Source organism: Galeopterus variegatus, unplaced genomic scaffold, assembly GCF_000696425.1.
Source record: "Galeopterus variegatus unplaced genomic scaffold, G_variegatus-3.0.2 Scaffold925, whole genome shotgun sequence".
Classification (NCBI taxonomy): domain Eukaryota; kingdom Metazoa; phylum Chordata; class Mammalia; order Dermoptera; family Cynocephalidae; genus Galeopterus; species Galeopterus variegatus.
In genome coordinates, this window is record NW_007727036.1 from 335,858 (window position 1) to 358,019 (window position 22,162).

The 22,162-nt window shown below is 37.3% G+C and overlaps 1 protein-coding gene across 6 annotated transcripts in view; it reads right to left on the reverse strand.

Moving 5' to 3' along the window:
* The window catches only part of ADAM22 (ADAM metallopeptidase domain 22), a 229,796-nt gene that overhangs the window by 107,121 nt on the left and 100,513 nt on the right, over positions 1–22,162 (reverse strand). For all 6 annotated transcript variants that reach the window (XM_008573473.1, XM_008573476.1, XM_008573475.1 and 3 more), the window contains exon 4: positions 15,332–15,398. In XM_008573473.1, coding sequence (XP_008571695.1) covers positions 15,332–15,398 — 67 coding nt within the window. The remainder of the gene's footprint in view (positions 1–15,331; positions 15,399–22,162) is intronic.

A 22,162-nucleotide genomic window follows, 5' to 3' on the forward strand; every position in this document is an offset into this window, starting at 1 on the left:
CCAGTAAAGCTCTAACACCACCAAAGAATACCTACAAAACCTAAAAGAGGTAAAAGTCTGTTTAAATGCCTAGGCACGAATATAAAGACACAAAGATTGAGAAAGAACAGAGAAATATGACACCAAAGGAAACAAACCAAGCACCAGCAATGGACTCAGAGGAACAGCAGATTTATGACATATCTGACAGAGAATTCAGAATAACCCTCTTAAGGATGTTCAGGAAGTCACAAGAAAATAAAGACAGAAAATTAAATGATTTCTGAAAAACAATCCAGGAGCAGAATCAGAAACTTGACAAAGGAAGTGAATCAATTAAAAAAAAAAATAGAAATTCTAGAAATAAAGAATACATTATTGAAAAACTTAACAGAAAGCTCCAACAGCAGACTTAATTAAACCTCAAGAAGAAAAAATGAAATTATCAAACCAGAGGAGCAAAAAGAAAAAAGAATAAGAAAAAGTGAAACAGAAACAAAGAAAATATGGGACTCCCTAAAGGGAAAGAACCTCTGCATAACTGGCATACCCAAAGGAGAAGAAAAAGGAAGAGATGGAGAAAGCATATTTAAGGAAACAATGGCTGAAAATTTCTCAAGTACAGAGAAAGATGACACCGTCCAGGTACAGCAAGCTCAGGGGTCACCAATCAAATTCAATCCAAAGAGGGAACACCACAAGACACATCATAATCAAACTATCAAAAACTAAAGACAAAGAAAGGATACTGAAAGCAGCTAGAGAAAAAGAAACATAACATTCAATGGAGCTCCTATACAGATCTCGGCAGGATTCTCAGTAGAAACCCTACATGCCAGAAGACAGTGGGATGATACATTCAGAGTGCTGAAGGAAAAAGATTGTCAGTCAAGACTTTCATATCTGGCAAAACTAACCTTCCAATATGAAGGAGCAATAAAGTCTTTCCCAGACAAACAAAAACTAAGGGAACTCATCCACACTGGACCTGCCTTACAAGAAATGCTAAAGGGAGTTCTTCAATATGAAAGAAGAGGATGCTAAGGAGCAGCAAAAAAACATTCATAATTCATTAGTAAAAGTAAGTTCACAGACAACCTCAGAATACCCCAGTGTTGTAAGGGGGGGATAAATTGCTTATATCCTTAGTATGAAGACTAAAGGACAAACTTAAGAAGACAACAAGGGCCGAGCCCGTGGCGCACTCGGGAGAGTGTGGCGCTGGGAGCGCAGCAGCGCTCCCGCCGCAGGTTCGGATCCTATATAGGGTTGACCAGTGCGCTCACTGGCTAAGCGCGGTGCGGCCGGTCTCAAAAAAGACATTAAAAAAAAAAAAAAAAAAAAAAAAAAGAAGAAGAATACAACAAATATAACAGCCATGTAAGAGGCAATATTAAAAGATGTAACTTGAAACAGCAAAACATCAAAATGTGAGGGAGAATGACACCAAAGCATAGAGATGGCTTTGGTTCTTTCTTTTTACTTAGCTATCAAAGTTATTAGTCTAAAATAATCTGTTATAACTATAACACATTCTTTGTAAGCCTCATGGTAATCATAACACTTATAAGAGACATAAAGTAAATAGCAAGAAATCAAAATAAGTCAGGTACAGAAAGACAAATACCACATGGTCTCTCTTAGAAGCAGAGAGTAGAAAAACAGTTACCAGAGGTCAGGGGTCAATGGGGAGGAGAAGTGGTGGGCTAACAGGAACAAAACTATGGTATCTACCCTAAGTGTAGCACTGTGCAGTATATGCATGTATTGAAACAACACACTGTACACTACAAAAATAAATATCAATAAAATAGAAAAAAAGTCATAGTGTAAATTACAGAATACATATACCTGGATAACAACAAAAAAAAAATCTATGTAGCAGAACTTGTAGGATGCTGTTGACCCTACTCAGAATTACCAAAGCAACCACTCTGCCTTCTGGAGAGAGTTACAAATACATTTCCAGATTTTCAAGACTATCAAGAGAAGAGAAGGCAGAAAGTAATCAATGTGTCAAGTCCAAAGGCATTATTAGTCTTATTTCCTTTAGGTTGTTCCAGATTTCTCTGAGTAGAGGCTCTGGTCAATTTCTGTACTCCTACTTTCCTCCACTTGCTCCTCCTATAACTCTGTCCACCCTCACTTTTCTTTCTGTTCCTCTCAGGCACCAAGATACTGCATCACGGTCTCTGAGCCTTTGCACATTCTAATTCCACTGCCTGTAAAGTTGTTCCACTCCCATTTCACCTGCCCGTTATCTTTCAAACTTCAGAATTAATATCATCTCAAGAAAGTCTTCCCTGACCAACCAGATTAGGTCAGGTCTCCCATCAAACGCTCTCAGGGCAACACATACTTCTCTTTTTGGTATTTATCATTTCTATAATTTACAAAGACTTTTTTGGTAGTTATTTGCATTATGCCTGTCACTCCTACCAAACTACAAGCTTCACGGGGCAAGAATTGTATCATATATTGTTCATAGCTATATCCCTATGCTTGGCCCATGTTAAGCACTCAACTTTTATGTACTGAATGAATGAGGGCTAAGGACACTAATAGGGTATCTGAGAATTTGGGCTTTTTTCTGTTCTGTCAGAAATCCCCAATGTCAACTTTCTAGCCACTTAAACTCCACATGCCTGATAGGAGTTTCCAGCTGCATCCACCTCCTTTTCTACCTCATAGGTGTAAAGAAAAGGCTGTTATGATAAACCGTCAAACAGAGCCCTAATGAATTACCTCCAAAAAATGACTGTAAACCTCAAATCACTCAATACCAAGGGTACTTACTCTCTAGTATACATACCTGTTCTTATTTTTATAGTGGCCACTTATTCACTGGAAAGTAAGAATTTTTATTAACGAATAAGAAAGTAACTGTAGTTTGAGACAACACCAAAGGAATAATTTGTGATTTTTTTTTTCTGCTTCAAACCAATTAAAACTTGTCAAAAACAACAGTTCTACAACTTCCTGTTCAGTTATAATTACTGTAATAGTTCACTCTAATATCAAAAAAAAATTGGCAACAGTAGATTTGGATAAGAAATTATATAATACAAGGGTAGCTCTATAATTAGAATTTAAATAGGAAAGATATTCTATTATAAAACAGTTAATTAGCTCCATACATAGAAATACCATTAGTTAGTGCTACTTTGAAATTTTTTTAAAATTTATGGCTGAATATGTCTTTTAAGTTTATGAATAACATCTTGAATATTAACAGATGAAATAACCCTTTAAATACTTAATTGGAAAAAAAATATTACACCAGAAAGAAAATAGAAAGGACCTTCCAGTCAACTAGGTTACAAACAGAGCTGAGGAACAGAACTCATGCTGACAGCAGCTGTCAGTTTTCATTTTTCCTTACTCTCAGCAATAAGATACCTGACGTATAAACTGGTAACAGGCCAATATATTTTCTTTAGGCTACAGAGTTAAAACCACGTGCAATCTTAACAATGCCATTAAAGCAACTGATGCATTATATATGATGATGGACCTAGAGCAACCTTGCTTCAAACTCAAGAAAAAGTAAAATTTGCTTAATTCCCAAAGAAATTTTTCCTGTAATACAATGAGAATTAAATTATGAAATCTGAGACCTTCCTGAAAGCACACCGATTACAAGATGGCAGAGGAGCATATGTCTGCATAAGCCTGCCAGGGGGAAAACACACACGCCATCAAGCTCATCAAGAAGATACTAAATAGATGCCTAATGGTAGATAAAAAGTAAAGTTCAGAGACATACCTGGAATAACTAATGTTGCATGTGAGGAGGAAACAAACATTTTATCGGTTTATTAGATTTGTGTAGCTCTTTCACCCTCTTCATGTGTTTGGAGATGGGGGGTATTTTAGGAAGAGGAGGGGAGGAAAGAAGGATGGATATATTGAAGCACCTTGGCAAGGATTCAACCATATATCTCCTAGTCTTTTGGAAGGATGGTGATATGGTTCGGCTTAGTTACTCTGGCCCATAAAACTTCACATTTCCTCCAGATGGAGATAAATTTACACATAAGCATAAGATGGGAAGAGAACTGAGCCATGTGTTTGCCACATGCAAGACAGCAACACATTTCAAACAGTAATATTTTAGAAGCCATGGCACTCCCCTGTAATGAACAATACACAATCCAACTTCTATGAAGAACAAAGAGGACTAAAAATAAACCCTAAGAGAAAAGGGTTGAAAAAAATGGGATGTCTTTAGACAGCATTTGGCCTTCTTTGGAATGGAAATCCTACATTGGGATAATTGAGCTCACCTGAACCAAACAATTACATTTTCAATTTACCAAAACAACTGCTAAAGGAGATATAATTGCAAATGATAAGAAGTGCTGTGGTTAAAATATCTGCATTCCAGTTCCTCTGCTATTATGATTATTTGTTTCCATAGAAAGCGTACACTATAGTGAATAATAGTACAAATTCTGGTGCTAGACCTCCTAACTTCAAATTCTTGGGCAAGTTAGTGAAACTTCCTATGCCTCAGTTTCCTTATCTGCAAAATGAAGATAACAATGGTATTACTAGAGGATTAAATGACTTAGCGTATGCAAAACACTTAGACTAGTGCCTGGTACATAGAAAATACCATACAAGTGTTTGCTATTACTCCAACTACTACCTGTACTTTTACTCTTTTTATTCCTCAGTCTGGTTTCTAGCACTAATCCCATCAGGATACCATATGATTCAAAGAGGTGCAGATTTTATAAGAAGAGAAATCTCTGCTGGTAAAATGAGCACCTATAGGGATATAATATATACTTATTTGTAAAAACACAAAACTTTGAGAAGTATGTAAAACAGAAGCACAGCAAGTCATTATATTTTTTAATTCCATTATGATAAGTTTTCATTAACTGGAGAATATCCACTTAGGGAAGCAAAATGAGTTTGGATTTGTAAAAAGAAGTTAACTCTCCCAAGCAACCAGCATTAAACCCCTGGTAGCAGTTATTTGCCCTTAAGATAAGACTCAGTCATGGAGCCTGAATTAACAGATAGCAAAAGAAAGCACAATCTTTCTATAGAACAGCAACATATAGTATTTATCAGTCAATTAAACTAGCTCACTAGGACTTCCATACACTAAGCATCAAAAATATGACTTTTCCAGCTACACTTTTGTTCAAGATTTAAAATACTTCTGTGAGAATGTCACGGCTCTTGCACTAGTAAGAGAGAAAATTAATGAGTCCTCCTTCTGATACAATTCACTGCTTAAAAATGAAAGTACTTAGGGACCGGCCCGGTGGCGCATTGCTACAGTGCGCCGCTTGGAGCGCGGTGGCGCTCCCGCCGAGGGTTCGGATCCCACATACAGACCGGTTCCCGCTCACTGGCTGAGTGAGGTGCGGGCGCGACACCGAGGGGTGCAATCCCGTTGCCGGTCCCGGTCCGGTACGGGCACGACACTGAGGGTTGCAATCCGTTGCCGGACACGAAAAAAGACAAAAAGGAAAAAAATAAAAAATAAAAAATGAAAGTACTTAGGGACCGGCCCGGTGGCGCATTGCTACAGTGCGCCGCTTGGAGCGCGGTGGCGCTCCCGCCGAGGGTTCGGATCCCACATACAGACCGGTTCCCGCTCACTGGCTGAGTGAGGTGCGGGCGCGACACCGAGGGGTGCAATCCCGTTGCCGGTCCCGGTCCGGTACGGGCACGACACTGAGGGTTGCAATCCGTTGCCGGACACGAAAAAAGACAAAAAGGAAAAAAATAAAAAATAAAAAATGAAAGTACTTAAAAATGGGCAACAGCTCAAACCCACAGCACCCAAAGGACAAGCTTTCCTGTGCTGACCCTATTTGCAATTACAGAGTCATCTACAAATCAGGAAATCCTGGAACTGAATCCCACCACCATCCTCAAAATTCAACTCAATAATTTCTTATTAAATTACTATAAGATTAACCCTACTTGTATATTCACATTTTAAAAAGTCTAGATCACATTCCTGGAGAATCTTTACATCCTATGGTTTAAAAAAAAATCACTTTATATCAGTAGTTAGGGGCTAAAGAAGTCATTAAAATATAATAGAATTTAAAGCTAATCTAGCTACAGCTATAACTAAATCTTCATGTATGAAGAAGACATAAATATTTTTTAAATCATTCTAGTTTTTTACTGGTCAGATTGTCATTAACTCATGGCTAATCTGTTTCAAAGAACAGACTTGAAATTTTTCCAAGTCATCTAATTTTAAAATTTATTGTGTTTGTGGTTAACTTGTTTTTGATTATTGTGAAAAGATACCATGTTCATAGCTATTCCACCAGAAATTTTCTTTCCTGGTGTATTAATCTATTTCTGTTGCTTATAACAAAATACCTGAAACTGGGTGATTTATAAAGAAAAAATGAAATTTATCGCTTACAGTTTTGGAGGCTAAGAAGTCCAAGGTCCAGGGAATGCATCTAGTGAGGGTCTTGGTGGTGACTTCAGTGACCCAGGGGTCTCACATTGCAAGATGGTGGGAGCAGAGAGAAAGGAGGAGAGAGAGAGAGACTAACCTCCTCATTCACTCTCCTTTTAAAGCCCTCAGAACCATGCCCCTGACCACCATTTTTAATCCATTCACTACAGCTACAGTGTGGTCCTACAATCTAATCACCTCTTCAAGGCCCCACCTTTCAATTACCATAATAGGATTTCCCACCCTTCCAGTACTCACAGTGGGGCCCAAGTTTCTAATACAGAAAACTTCGGGGACACAATTCAAGTTTCAGTGAGTTTTGGGGGGACATAATTCAATCCACTGCACCTGAAAAATAGAACTTATGTGAGGTACCTGCATGCTCATGCCACAATTTGTAACACCTGTGCCTGAAGCTTCCCTTCATCTCGCACCACAGGTTCTGCTCTCAGAGTTTAGGCTCAGTGGTGAGAATCTTAAACCTAAATCTAGAAAGTGTAGCAAGAAAAACAGAAATGCAGATTCTCACATATGGGTAGTTACATCTGCCAAACATCCCTATCACTGCTTCATTATTTGTTTGTGATAATTTTAATCAACACTATTTATACACACTGTTAAAGAACCTGTGCTCCCGGGTCGGCCCGGTGGCGCACTGGATAGTGCGCCGCTTGGGAAGCGCGGCGGCGCTCCCGTCCGAGGGTTCGGATCCCACATACAGACCGGCTCCCGCTCACTGGCTGAGCGAGGCGCGGGAGCAACACCGAGGCTTGCGATCCCGTTGCCGGTCCCGGTCCGGTACGGGGGCAACACTGAGGGTTGCGATCCGGTGCCGGACATGGAAAAAAGACAAAAAAAAAAAAAAAAAAAGAACCTGTGCTCCCTAACAGACAAAATGGAGATCAAAAACCACTTCAGTTTATGGTATGTAAACTGTATCTTAATAAAGCTGTTTAAAAAAAAAAATCACATTTACTATGGCAGCAGGAGACCCCCCAAGGACTACATAAGGGTCTTCAATTGATACTATGTCCACCAGCCAGCCTTAAAATGCAGATCACTAAGTTTCTTTATTTGGATAGAGGCCTTCCCGTCTCCAAAGAGCCAAGGAAAATGTCTGAAACTTGGATTTGAAATTTGGTGATAAAATTAGGAGCTTAAGTAACAACTTCTATAAATAGACCCATTACAAAAAAAAAAAAAAAAAAAAAAAAAAAAAAAAAAAAAACACTTTCTAAACCATCTTCCCAGGCCATGTAACTTAATTATTGTCTAGGTGACTAAGCATTATCCAAGAGTTTCTGGAAAAGCTACTGTACTGAGAATTTGAGACAGAAAGCATGTTTCTCAAATGTAAGAGAAAGATGTAAAGGGCCGGCCCGGTGGCGCACTGCTACAGTGCACCGCTTGGGAAGCGCGGCGGCGCTCCCGCCAAGGGTTCGGATCCCACATACAGACCGGCCGCTCACTGGCTGAGCGAGGTGCGGGAGCAACACCAAGGGTTGCAATCCCGTTGCCGGTCCCCGGTCCGGTACGGGCGCGACACTGAGGGTTGCGATCCATTGCCGGTCACGAAAAAAGACAAAAAAAAAAAAAAAAGAGAAAGATGTAAATAAGAAAGGCATTTTGGAAGAGAAATGCTGTTGCTGAGTTGTTCTACAAAAAAAAATGAAAATAAAAGAAAGAAAAAAAGAAAGAAAGAAAAATGAGATCACAAGAAAAATCCTTAGTATGGATTACCTGGCAACAGTAGCTGATGCTTGCATTTATCTCAAAGACAGCCTCCAGAAAAAAAAAAAAAGATAACCTAAAAAGCTCCTTGATCATTGATGCAATGGTATGGATGGCTCTGTACTAATGCATGCAGAAATTTACTGCACACCAAGGCTTGGTTTTTCTTTTCTTCTTTATTGCTTACTCTTCTTCCTTCTATAGAAAGAACCAAGATTCTGTATGGTAATGAAGTTTTGAGAATCAATAAAGAAACTATAACAAAAGCATATTAACCTCCGTGTTCATCTTTTTGGCCACAATAAATATATGAGACACTGTGACAGTTTAATAGCTATTTTTGTGCTCCCCCAGCCAAAAAAAGAAACAACTCAAGCATTTCTGTTCTATTCAATTATAAGCAATGGAATTTGAGAAAAATATGTCTCATAAACAGATATGTTAAGGTCTTGTCATTAAGAAAAATAAGTAGAAAAAGTAGAATGCAGTCACTAAACTATAACCTACATCTTAAACTAAATTCTTATCACTAATAACAAACTGAGAACACTTTTACTTAACAAAAAAGTCCACAATATTATATAGCACTATACAATTATTTATGGGTTTGGGTTTTTTTTATTTTGGGGTTTTTTTCAAACAAAACATCTTAAAAGATGTTTTGAATTACTTTTTGAATTACTTGAGTGTTGAGAATTACGGTCCTTGTGGAAAAATCTAGAAAAGGAGACATGAGAAATCTTGAACACACTTCGAGATCATCAGCAATTTTCTATCAACGCTGTTCAGGTTCACAGGAACTACAAAGTTAGCCAGGAAGGTATCTGTTGTCCTGACAGTCATCATAGTTAAAATTTTCTAAGTGATTTCCTACACTTAGTCCTCTACTAGTACTTTTTTTCCAGGCGTTGACACATTCATCGTAGAAAACAAAAAGATTAAGGCAGGATGGGGGAAAAAAAGGCATCCCTTTTTTAAGAAGGAAGAAGTGAGCTGGAAATTTGATTGAAAAAATGAGTGCAAAAAAGCACAGGTGCCTGCAGGAAGATGGTTCTGTGCCAAGTTAGTTAGAAATCTTTCATGGATCTCCAACCCCAGGGAGGAAAGACGGATGTGAACAACGGGAGAAAACTGTTCTGTAGAAAAACTCAGGCTTTCTCTTTACTTCTAAATCAACTTCCCTGATACTCTGTTTCCAGAAGTGACAGTGGCCATTTCAATTTGTTTTCAGTAAAAATATTTTTAATGTAAGTTACACGATCATTCCATCAGAGTAAAAGTTTTCCTGAAGTCACAATAATCTCTCCCGCCCTTATGTAGACACCCGCTCCCCAATACACAGCACTCTCTCATTCCTTTACTGATTTCCAGACTTCAACCTTGACCCACACGCCTTTACTTTCTTATTCATCTTTTTACTGTCTTTATAAAGATAATTAAGACTTTGAGACAATAACTCTTGTGTATTCAATTCAATCAAATGATAGGTAGTAACCAGTTAATTGCCTCTCAAAAGTCAATACTGTATAATGGGTGTCTCTGTACACACCCATCCTTAAGGACTAGGACACTAATCCAAAGACAAGTAGAAAATGCTTATATGTAGTAGTTTAGAAATAATTTGAGTTAATAAAAATAGACACTCAGCAGCCATTACTTTTGATTATCATCATTATCAAATAATTTTTAAAAATACTATCAGAACTAATGATATTGCTGACTGGTTATGATCTTTCATTAATAATCTAATAAATCATATCTCTACAAAGATGTTTATTTTTACTCTTTGACCCCAAAGAAATCTGCTCCCTCCCCCATCTATACATGTCCCTGGCATATATAAAGGATTTACCATTCCTATCCTAGTGTTCTAAAACTCATACCATGGCTATTTTCCTGAGATGTTTATTCAAAGAAAAATGAAACAGGCTTTGGACTGGAGTGAGTCTTTACCATTTTTGCTCAAGGTAATTGACATTACAGAAAGACTACCCAAATGTATAATCAAATTTGAGAGAACTACCTAAAGGGTCTTTAAGTAGCCCACCGTTTCAGCTTAAGGATTGAAGACCTTACAGTAGGAGTAATCGTTAGGTACCTCCAAAATGAATTAGATATGTATACATAAGTATTAATAAAACATACATTTCAATTTTTATGACTTTCCTATTTTACACATATGGTAGATAATATGGTATGAGTCAGCTCTGTTATTAGATAATCTAGATTCAAATTGCAGCTCCACTACTCCTTATTGTGTTATTTTCTTTTTTTTTTTTTTTTTTGTCTTTTTGTCTTTTTTTTTTTTTTACTGACCGGTACGGGATCGCAACCCTCGGTGTCGCGCCCGTACCAGGGACCGGCAACGGGATCGCAACCCTCAGTGCTGCACCCACGCCGCGCTCAGCCAGTGAGCGGGAACCGGTCACCACATGGGATCCGAACCCTCGGCTGGAGCACCGCCGCGCTCCCAAGCGGCGCACTCTCCAGTGCGCCACCGGGCTGGTCCTTTATTGTGTTATTTTCAACAAGTTATGTAAATTCTCTGTGCCTTACTTTCTGTAAAGTAGGATAATAGTTATATTTGTAATTATGGGTTGTTTGAGGATCAAATACATATAAATTTGTGTGCCTATCACATCATGCAATAAGCATTAGTTATTACAAATATTAGCAATGTATGTTAGTTATTACTAGTATTAGTATTATAATACTGAGCCTATAAAACTGGAAATTTAAATTAACCAGAATACTTGCAGCTTTCAGTTTCAATACAAAATGCTAGCTAAATATAAAAGAGCAAACTGCATGGTTTAGACTCTGTTGCCACTATTCATCAATTCCAGTTTCCTTTCTCTTATGAATCTAGAGCCATAGTTCTCCACAATCAAAATTAAAAAAATAGCATTCCCAAGGTATTCTGATTATTTAAGGCTTTACTTTAAAATTCTTTTTTAGGGCTGATGGGTTAGCTTAGTTGGTTAGAGCTCAGTGTTATGACACTAAGGTCAAGGCTTCAGATCCCCTTACTGGCCAGTTGCCCACCCCCAAAAAGTTCTTTTTAAAGTCCATATCAAACACATAAAAGGTCTCCCTAGACAGAGGGATAAATTCAGAATTTAACTTTTAGACAAATTTAAAATAAATATAAGTAAAAGATGAGACTGATATGTTTTATTAAAGGAACAAAAAGTATCTTTTTTTTCTTCATAAAGACTTTACCTTTGAAAAAAAGTAAAAAAAAAAAAAATTAATAGAACTTTAAAATCAATATTGTGCTGAATTGTGTTCCCCAAAATTCACGTTGAAGTCCTAATTCCCAGTAACTCAAAAATTTAACTGTATTTGGAGACACAATCCTTAGAGAGATAATTAAGTCAAAACAAAGTCGTTAGGGGCCAAGCCCGTGGCGCACTCGGGAGAGTGCGGAGCTGGGAGTGCAGCAGCGCTCCCGCCGCGGGTTCGGATCCTATATAGGGATGACCGGTGCGATGCGCTCACTGGCTGAGTCCTTACAAGAAAAGAAGATTAGGACACAGATATGCAGAGTCAAGACCATGTGAAGACACAAGAGAAGACGACATACAAACCAACCCTGTCAACACCTTAATCTCAGACTTCTAGCCTCCAGAATTGAGAAAATAAATTTCTCTTGTTTAAACCACCCAATCTGGTGTGCTTTGTTATGGCAGTCCTAGCAAACTAAAGCAGAAGGTAAAGGAAAAGTTAAAAAAAATTAAGGTTTTTTTTTTTTAAAGGTAGATGAGGGAAGGAAAAGAAAAAATCTGAAATGTTCTAATTTTATTTGACTCATAATGTATAGTGAAGAGAAATGCTTAAGAAAATTCTGATTAATAAATAACTATCAGATTTCACATCAAAAGAAACATCTTGAAGAGCTAAGTACAGAGGGCAAGACATGAAGAAACCAGCAAAGAAATAATTTGCTACTGACTTTGGATTGATGGGAGGGATTCAGCACTTTCCTGGAAAAAACCCAGAAGAGAATTCTGAGCTAGATTTTTAAATGGAGTGGAAACAAATGGAGGTAATTGGTGAGATCAAAGTGGTTTTCTTAAAGGGAGAAACAAAATGTCCTCTGGCCCTAGGGTTTGGATGAAGTTTGGATTTATCATTTCTCTGGTTTTATAGGCTTAGGGGTTACAAAAACCATCAACGAAGAAAATGTAATTCTCAGGCTAGAAAATCAGCAAAGATTGTGTGATAACGGCAGTGCTTTGTGTGTTATATATACCCATGGAGCCTAATGATCTCAGAGTGGAGTGCACTTTGCTGATTAAGCACAAGTTTTCTAAAAAGAGATATTGCTGTAGAGATAGCAGAGAGCTGTGTGCTGGATCTATCCTTCATGCTCATTTGCACTCCATCATTCCACTGACGGACACAGATGGAAATGGAGAGTGAACAGCCTGTTTCTTTTCCTCTTTAGCTTAACAAAGGAGTAAGAGATACTCTGCATTCAGAAAAACATTATCATACAAAATAGAGAAGTGAAGCCAAATAAACAGAGTTGAGAAAAAAAGGAAATGGAGAGTCTAAATCTAGGTATTTTTTTCCCAACTATAAGCAAAATGGTTTCATTCTCCCACATCATACCTGGAAGAATCCTGAAATCCTTTCTGCACAAAGGCAGTGATATATAAATCAATCAAACATTCAATTTGTCAGTCTTAAGTATGGAATAACTTTCTGGAGGGGCTGGCATAGTTATTATAACTAGGTCACTTATAAAAATTAAAACATTTTGTTTTAACTTTTTATCAGTTAGAAATGTATAAATATAGAGAGATATTTTACTGGTGAAATGCCCTAATGTCTGGAATTTGTTTTAAAATACTACACACATACACACACAAAGTAAGGAGAGAGAGAAAGGATTGTCAAAAAGTTGATGACTGTTGATGCTAGATGATGGGTATAAGGGGATTCATTATACTATTCTTTTTACTTCCGTATATGTTTGAAATTTTTTACAATAGAAAGTTTTCTTTTTTTTATTTTTATTTATTTATTTATTTATTTATTTATTTATTTATTACGAATATTGATGAGATACAAAGCTGATTGTCCCCCCTCCTGCCCATGATATGAGGGCCAGATTCATACTGGGGGCATACCCAACACCAGAAATTACTTTTGTACCCTTTGTCCCCTCCCAATTATCCCCCAACCTCCCGTCCCCTCACCCTCACCCCTCCACTCCAATTCGTAGCCCTAGGAGTGTTCCCTCCCTCTGCTGGATCATAGCACTACTGTCGTCTTTCTTTCCTGCCTTCCTTTCTCTCGTAGCTCTTTTTAAATTTATATATATACATATATATATATATAACTGAAAAACCCAATTCTCTTCAGTTTGTCAAATAAATGTAGTTTATTTTGGTTATTAATAACAGAGTTTAATTTGACAAGGAAAAGCACCAGCAGAGACCAAAAAAAAAGGTCCTCTCTCTCCACAAAGCACACTCCTGAGTAATAGAAGAAGCATCTGATTTATGATAACAGGGGAAGAGTTGATCACACCTGTCTCAGTACTGGACAGATCATCCAGGCAACAAACCAACAGAGGAACAGTTAATGTATCAGATGGAGAGAATAAATCTGTGGTTATTAGAGGGGGGAGGGGAAAGAGGGGGAAGGGGAGGGAGAAAGAGGAAGGGGGAGGGGGAAGGGGAGAGATTGGATAAGGACATAAAGAGAAGTATGATGTGTAACAATGAATATGCCAATAAAAAATAAATTTAAAAATAATAAAATGCATCTACAAAAAAATGCTTTATTACAGTAATATATATAAATAGAAAAACAATAAACATATGCTTTATGGGAAAGTAACTTAGGAAAATGTTTACAACATGATACAGTTTACTAAAAAGCAAGGAACAGAGGCTGGCAGGTTAGCTTAGTTGGTTAGAGCGCAGTGTTACAACCAAGGTTAAGGATTCAGATCCCCATACAGGCCAGCCACCAAAAAAAAAAAAAAAAAAAAAAAAAAAAAAAAAAAAAAAAAAGCAAGAAATAATATTTATTACAGATATGATACTACCTATGTAAATATGTATATATAAGTATATAAATGTTTGCATAGGACCAAAAAAAAAACACACTAAAAACACTAAAAGGAAGTACAACAAAATAAAAACAAATTTTATCTCTAAATGAAGAGTTTAAAGGTGATTTCTCCTTTTTTGTTGTACCTTTCTCTGCCTATGGGTTTTCTAAAATGAACATGTATCAATTTTGTAATCAGAAAAAGAAAACAAATATAAACAAATGACATTATAATTCAGATAGTGTAGAACAGATACTCCGAACACTGTTCAAAGAGAAAATCAACACTTGGCCAAAACTCACTGTACTAAATATTGAGCAGAAAGGAGCCTTTTACTTCGGTGTCTTTTCGTCTCTCATGTCCTCAGATTACATCATCAATAGACTAGGATAAAACACATTCTTCTTTCAAAAATTTTTTATCATTATTTTTAATTGACTTCATAATTGTACATACATATGGGGTACAATGGTGATATCAGGATACATGTATACAATGTGTAATGATCAAATCAAGGTAATTAGCATATCCATCAGCCCAAACATTTGGAATTTCTTTGTGTTAGGAAAAAACACACATTCTTATTCCTATAGCTGGAGGAGGCTTTTATTTGTGTGTTAATCTTTTCAGAGCTTACCTTTCATAGCAGTATCCTGAGATTTCTGTTTCCAGGTATTTTAAACTCCTTGAGACTTCCCTGTAGATCTAATAATTTTACATTTTACCAGGCAAAAGTCTTTCACAACTGAATGAAAAGCCGTACTACTACCCTGGACTCAAGATTTCAGCTCTTGGTTGTCAGTGCTGTCCTTTCAGGTAAATTTAAGAAATTATTTTCTGGGACATAATCTAAGAATTACTTACAGCAGAATTTAATCCTGCAGAAGATAAGTCCAGCAATTCCTATAGTAAACTAAAAATTCTTTTTCTAATAACTAAAACTGTATTTTCTTCACAAGTGAGTGACAAACCTTTTTAATAACTTACAAAAAATTTAAAAACCTCAAAACTCTGTATTAGAAGTATCACTGAAAATTAAAACATAGCCAGTAATATTTAAAAGATTCTCAGATTTCCCCCAAAGAAAGGAAAACTTCACTTACTTTAACTTCCACAGTCTTGCCTCCATGTTCAATGTGTCTCTCTACGTATTCAGAGGACAGCAAATCACTGCAATAACAAAAAGAAAAAAAGATTTCATTTCTGAAATCATGAAAACATAAAACATTCGAAAATCAGTCTCAAGTTTATACATAACAGCTTTAACATTTCTTTAATCCAGATTGTGAAACAAAACCAACACTTTATAGGTCTCTCTCTGTCTCCCACACATACCACACACACACACACCACCCAGTATTTCTAAAATGATCCAGCCAGCAATTCTAGGAAACTTCCATAAGCACACCATTATTTTTAAGATACGTAATTTCCATTCTTTTTTACTTCAGCTTTTTATCAAATAGTTTTAACTGGCTATCATACCTTACCATTTCTTTGTGTTACGTGTGATATTTTTATCTGACAAAATACTAGTTTCCATCACAAACATAAAGGGACTTATAAAGCGACAAGAAATGAAAAGGAATATATCATTGGCATTTAAAAATAATTCTCTTTCGAAATCTCTCCTGAACAACCATCTTGTATGAGTATTTATATAATCTTAAATATGCTTCTTTTTAATTCTACATATATGGAAAAATTCCCTTTTAATGGAGGTGCCTTGAGACACAAATTCCATAAAAAGACTTTAATTTTTTAAAGCACTAAAAATAAATAAAATTATCATTAATAAATAAAAAGAATAGTTGAAGCTATAAATTTCTAATGCTACTCTATTAATAGACACTGGGCCAACTAAAAAATCTTTTTAAAAGTGCTCTGAAGGTCACCATGCCACAATTGTCACAGTCATATAAAATGCAAATTTCTGAGCATGTAGGCCAATCATGATAAGCACATGGCTACAGTTGCTTGAAATGTAAACAGAATGATCAAACAAGCATTACATTAATGCAGGCACCATAATCCTGTAGTATCTGATGCTTATATTACCATTTAGGAAACTATAATTATAGTCTAAGTCCATGTTTCATTTATCTTCAGAATACATTTTATGTGGAAACCAGCTAGAATGCTCTAAGCTGCAAACTGCAGAAAACACAACTAAATGTGGCTTAAACAATCAGGACATTTATCATCTTATTTCTTGCTAACAAATTCCAGGGCAAGTGTAATATTGAAAATATTCAGTTCTATTAGATGAATATAAGTTTGAGGCTTACAAGACGTTTTAGGTATAGATGAATAATAGCTAGTAAGCAAAATTTTACTAGACATGGGCAGAATTCATGGGATATGTAACGTATAAGAAGATCATATATTTGTTACACATTGATAGGAAGGAATGGAAGATCAAGACATACCAAATATTTGTGAGGCAACTGTGTAATAAATGTTCAAGATACAAGAGTACTTCAAAGACTTTATGGAAAGATTCATATTGTCTTTTAATTATATTTTTCCACAAACTTTTTTAAGTACCCTCATATACTAAATATAAGAGACACTAAATATCCAGGATACACTAAACATATATAAGCACAATATTCACGAGGTCTTAATTCAACAACCCATTGGTGATACCCAGGATTTCTCAAATTCAACACTATTGACATTTTGGGCCAGGTAATTCTTTGTCTTGAAAGGCTGTTCTGTGCAATGTAGCTTGTTAGCAGCACCCCTGACGTCTACCCCACTAGATGCAGTAGCATCACCTACACACATCAGTCATGCCTGATGAGGGGCCTAATGAGGGACAATGGTGTTGCTCTAATCAAGGCAGCTGAAATGGAGCCGGGAGGACATCTCAGCCTGGCTTCAGGCACATCTTAACTAAGTAAGAGCACTCTGAAACTCTGCACTTGGCCACATCAGGAAGGTTGCAACTTCCTAGATAAACAACTGCCAGGAATCTTCTGATCACCATTTTCTGCTACTTCCTGCCAAACTGGAAGGTCCCTGACTAAAGCCAGCCTCAAAGGACAGTTACAACCTAACCCACATGGACAAGGCTATTTGTCATATGCTAGCACCAATCACAACTAATGTAACTGCCCCTTCCCTTTCACGGTCTTTTTCCTTTAAACACTATTGACCTCTCTTATTCCCAGGAGCACATGTTCAAGGCCTCTAGTATCTATGTCTCCAGGGCTGCAGTCCTAAGGAGCTCTCAAATAAATCTTTAATTCTCAACCAAGTGGTCATTTTACTTTGGTTGACCTGACTAACAAAATATCCCCCAACATGGCTAAATGTACACTGGTGGGCAAAATCACCTTGCTGAAGAACAACTGCTTACACTCATTCCTGCCTGATGTGTTCTCTGTCCAAGAAACACAAATAGAATTCATGACTGGCCATCAAGCTAATCAGTAGGCTACAGCTACAGACCAGGCATACTTGTCCTAGTTTCTCAATTACAGCAAGTGGGTGTCAAGTGCATAGCACCTGCCATCTATGGGGCTTGTCTAAACCTCAGCTCTGGTCCTTGTAAACCACACCATCAGCAGGGAAGGCAGATGCAATAGATAAAGAAGGAGGACATACAAACACTGTGTACCCCAGGCTTAGCTAGCGTGGTCCCTCTATCCCACTTTACCCTATCCCAAGTGTGCTAACCTACTCACCTCTTTACTCTTGCTTCTTCTTGTGTCTTTAAATTGATTTAGCAAACTGTGTGATATTGATTTTGGTCTTGCTTGGTAGCATACTTGGAGGCTACTATTACATCAAAATACACCTGACATCCTGGCAGTTCCAGGGTTGGTTCATGTGGCGGTTCCGCACCATTTATGAGATCTAGAGTATGTTCAACCTTCTGCTCTGCCATCAGCATGGCAGTTGGCATATTCTCTTAATGGGTTCCTCTCATGACTCTAACATGGCGCTGCAAATCTGAGCATCTCGAGCAGATAAAAAATATCCCAAGGTAAGAAAAACCCTTGTAGGTCTTTAAAAGAACAAGCAAACCCTTCACAAAAAGCTCCTAGCATTCATCTCCTCAAGTATATTTTGCCAGAATTACATTACAGGGCCAGACATAAATCCTTTGACAAGGACATTCATCTTTGAACAAGCAAGATTCTCCTCCCTGGTCTTCCCAGAACATCATGACTGCTCAGAGAGAACTAGACGATATTGGGGGGAAGGAAGATGGTGGGGAGAATAGCTATTGCACAGCCAAACAACAGAACAACAACTGTCCTTTTTTTTTTTTTTTTTTTCAATCTTCAGTATGTCACATTTTCACAAATTTTCAAGGGCTTCTAACAAAATAGTGAAACTACATGGTTAAGACCTGCCTCAGGCAAAACTAGTAATTGCTCCAGCATACACATCACAACCGATTACCTAAGGCCATACTCAAAACAGGAGAGGTACCAGCCAGATACTTGTTCCTCACCCTTGCTATCAATCTGAAACAACTTCCCCAGCAGTGAGACAGAAACCCTACCATACAGAAGTAATGTTTATTAGCAGAGCCAGCCAGATTCACTCTCTTGGGAATCTGAACTAGTAAATTCTGAAAAAATCATTCAGCTGACAAGAAAAACAGGAAGTCATAAATAAGCAGATACTTAAGAGAAAGTGACCTGAACCAGTGGGTGAATACCAGCGTGAAAAGCCCCAAACATCCGCTGCTGAAGTCCCTGGATCCAAAACAGCCTATCCCTGAGGCTGGATATCTGTGGCATCCTTTCTCCATCACTGTCATGTTTAGTGAATCCCATTATCGGAGCTAGCATGAGTGACATCAAAAGCACCTAAGTAAAATACTCCTTAGAGGAATAGTAGCTGGAGTAGCAGTAATAGTAGTACCAATAATAATAACACTTTTTTTAAAACAATTTTTGAGTCTTCCAGGTTTCAAATTTCCAGGGAACATTTTCCTTTGAATTATAAAGTCTAGGCATTAAGAGAGTATGAGTCACTGCACGAATGTAATTACAGCAAAGAAAACCCTCTGCTCAGGAATTATGTAGCTATTTCAATCCAGACTCTGTATCTTCAAGTATTGCTGGAAAGGGCTCCATGTAATTTAAACCAAAAACAGCCCAAGCAATTTGATTTTGTTTGTTTGCAGTATTGTGAAAGTCTGCTAAGTGTTGTTATTTTAATTATTAGGGTGAAACCTTCTGGATAAAATGTCATTTTTTTCTCTACTGAACTAAAAATTCCTTACTACCATAAAGTTAGAACCTAAGTAAATTTTCTTGAAGCTTCCTGAAATAGAGATAATCAAAATTACCTTCTTTTCCTTAGAACATCACTGTTTCTCATTAAGTAGGGACCTACTTAAATCATTTTAAGTGTAGAAAAATGGAGAAAATCCTTAACATACAGGAAATTTTATTTTACTGTAAATGGATCAGGTAGAACTCACTCCATGCTAAGAGCTTACTCAGTATTGATGTAAGAATGTGTCTTTGAACTTTGAAAGATAAAAGTAAAAATAATTTTCAATCAAATTTTAAAGGCCACTTACTTTCTATAGTAAGTCCAGAAATGTTTTTAAAATTACAAATGTATTCTGAGGTTTGGTTTTGTTTTGTTTTTTCATTTGCATGCCATAATAAGACTGGGATAAGCAAAACAATACAATGTAAACATTTTCAGTCATAATTATGATGATCCTTTAGCGGGCAACTGTCATGAATCAGAGACAGCTGTATAGTACAAAGGTTTTGGAATTAAAAAACAAAAACAAATATCTTAATTTTCCATCCCAGCTCTGTTATTTACTAGCTGTGTGCCCTTGGTCAATTTATTTAAACCTTATGAACATAACTTGCTTGTGCCTAAAACGAAGATAATAAAAATTACTTCATAAAATTGGTATGTTATTGTTAAATAAAAATTATAACAGGCCATTGTTTTAGACTAAGTTCCTGCACTAGATCCCAAAAGACCAGACTAAAAATCAAAATGGAGTCACCTCTGCTAAATGCACATCATTTAGGCTGTGGTCTGACCTTCGGAGAATTCAGGAGAAAGATAACAGCCAATTTCCGGTTTAAATCTTCAATAGGTATGATATGAAGTTCCCTCTGCTTTAATCCTTACGCAAAAGAGATAGCCTGAAGTAACCTGATCTTATAAGGTTCTACTATTCTGTCTTCCTGTCCCCACCTTACCAGAAAAGTAACTTTGAAATGACCAATCTCCTTTTGGTCCTTTGTTTCTGCTTTCTTTAGCCTCTTTCTGTCTATAAAACCAACCTCCTCTTCTTGGCTCATGGGACCACTTATTCTACTTTACAGAACAATGTGTTGCCCGATTCTAGAATCACAATAAAGCCAAGTGAGACCTTCAACTAAATTTGTTGTAATTTTGTTCTTTGACAGTATTAAACCAGAACATAGGTGAAATGCCTCCCAAAGCCTGATTTCAATCATTCCATTCCCTATTCACTATCTCTTAGCTATTCATCTTTCCCTGGAACTCTCACTTTAACTGTTTTTAGAACTTTTAAACCATTGACCCTACCTCGCACTTTTTCACTGTCCTTCACGTCCCTCTTGTCCTCTTAGTCCAGTTTATAATCCATGATCTGTCATGATAATCCCCCCCTTACACACACTGTAAATTTCCTTACCCCTCTTTCCAGGGCACTCACTTGGTCAAATCTCAACCACAGTAAAACTTAACTCTTCTAATCAAAGTCTGACCCCAAGAAGCAGAACATCTCGAATGGTCAAAGGTTGAATTTCTGACCACAGTTATCAAGTGATCCCTCGTCACAACACTGCCCATGAGTCAATTTTCCCAGTGAACATACTCTGAGAAGACCCTTCCAAACTTCTCAAATCTGCAAAGTGCTCTTTCATCATTATTCCCTGCTGATTACCCCACTTCTGCATTCTCTGAGAAAATGGAAACAAAAGAAGACTGCCTCATCTCTCCTATTGACCAACACCCCTGTTTCTGAACCAATCTCTACCAGGATGTCAAACAGCCATTTCAAACTCAACACGTCTAATGCATACCTCTACCAACCCAACTCCCCTTAGAAGGCACTAATCCCACCCATGAGGACAAACCTCTCATGGCCTAATCACCTCTCAAAGGTCTCACCTCTTAAAACTGTTACAATGGCAATTAAATTTCAACATAAGTTTTGGAGGGCATTCAAACCATGGCACTGTGTAACATCTGAGACCTACAACTTCCATTTTCAAGCATTGGGAACTCTCCTTTAAATCCAGCACCATGCTGTCAAGAAGCCCAAGCACCCAAACAAGAAGACCCACTGTAGAAGAGAACCAAATCCCTAGCTGACAGCCCCAGCTGAATTCCCAGCCAACACTGGCACCAACTTCCAACCATGTGATTGAGGACATTTTGGATCTTCCAGACATAATAGTGCCCCAGATGAAAATACTTGAAGCATATCTTCCCAGTCAACCTACAGAATTGTGCAAAATAATACATTGTAAGGCAATAGGGTGATCATGTCTTCTTATTCTAACATTCAATGACTAACATTATGTAGCACAAAATTAACACCACATTTTCCTTACAGCAGTCTCCACATGTTCAATGTAACTTATTTGAATAATATAAATATAAAAGAATCATAAAGCTTCAAATATAATTATAATCCATCCAGTGAAAATTAGATAAAGCTCAATAGGTCATGGGTCACAATTGAAGATCAAAGATTTTATTAGGTATTTAAGCTATGAAAAGTTTTACAGAAGAACAGAACTAGGATAATGGAAGCTTTAAGAATCCAAATCTATTATGTTATTTAAGAGGAATAAGAAATTCTAAGCTTACAATATTTTTTTAAAGAAAGCACTCTTCCGGGCCAGCCCGGTGGCGCACTGCTACAGTGCGCTGCTTGGGAGCGCGGCAGCGCTCCCGCC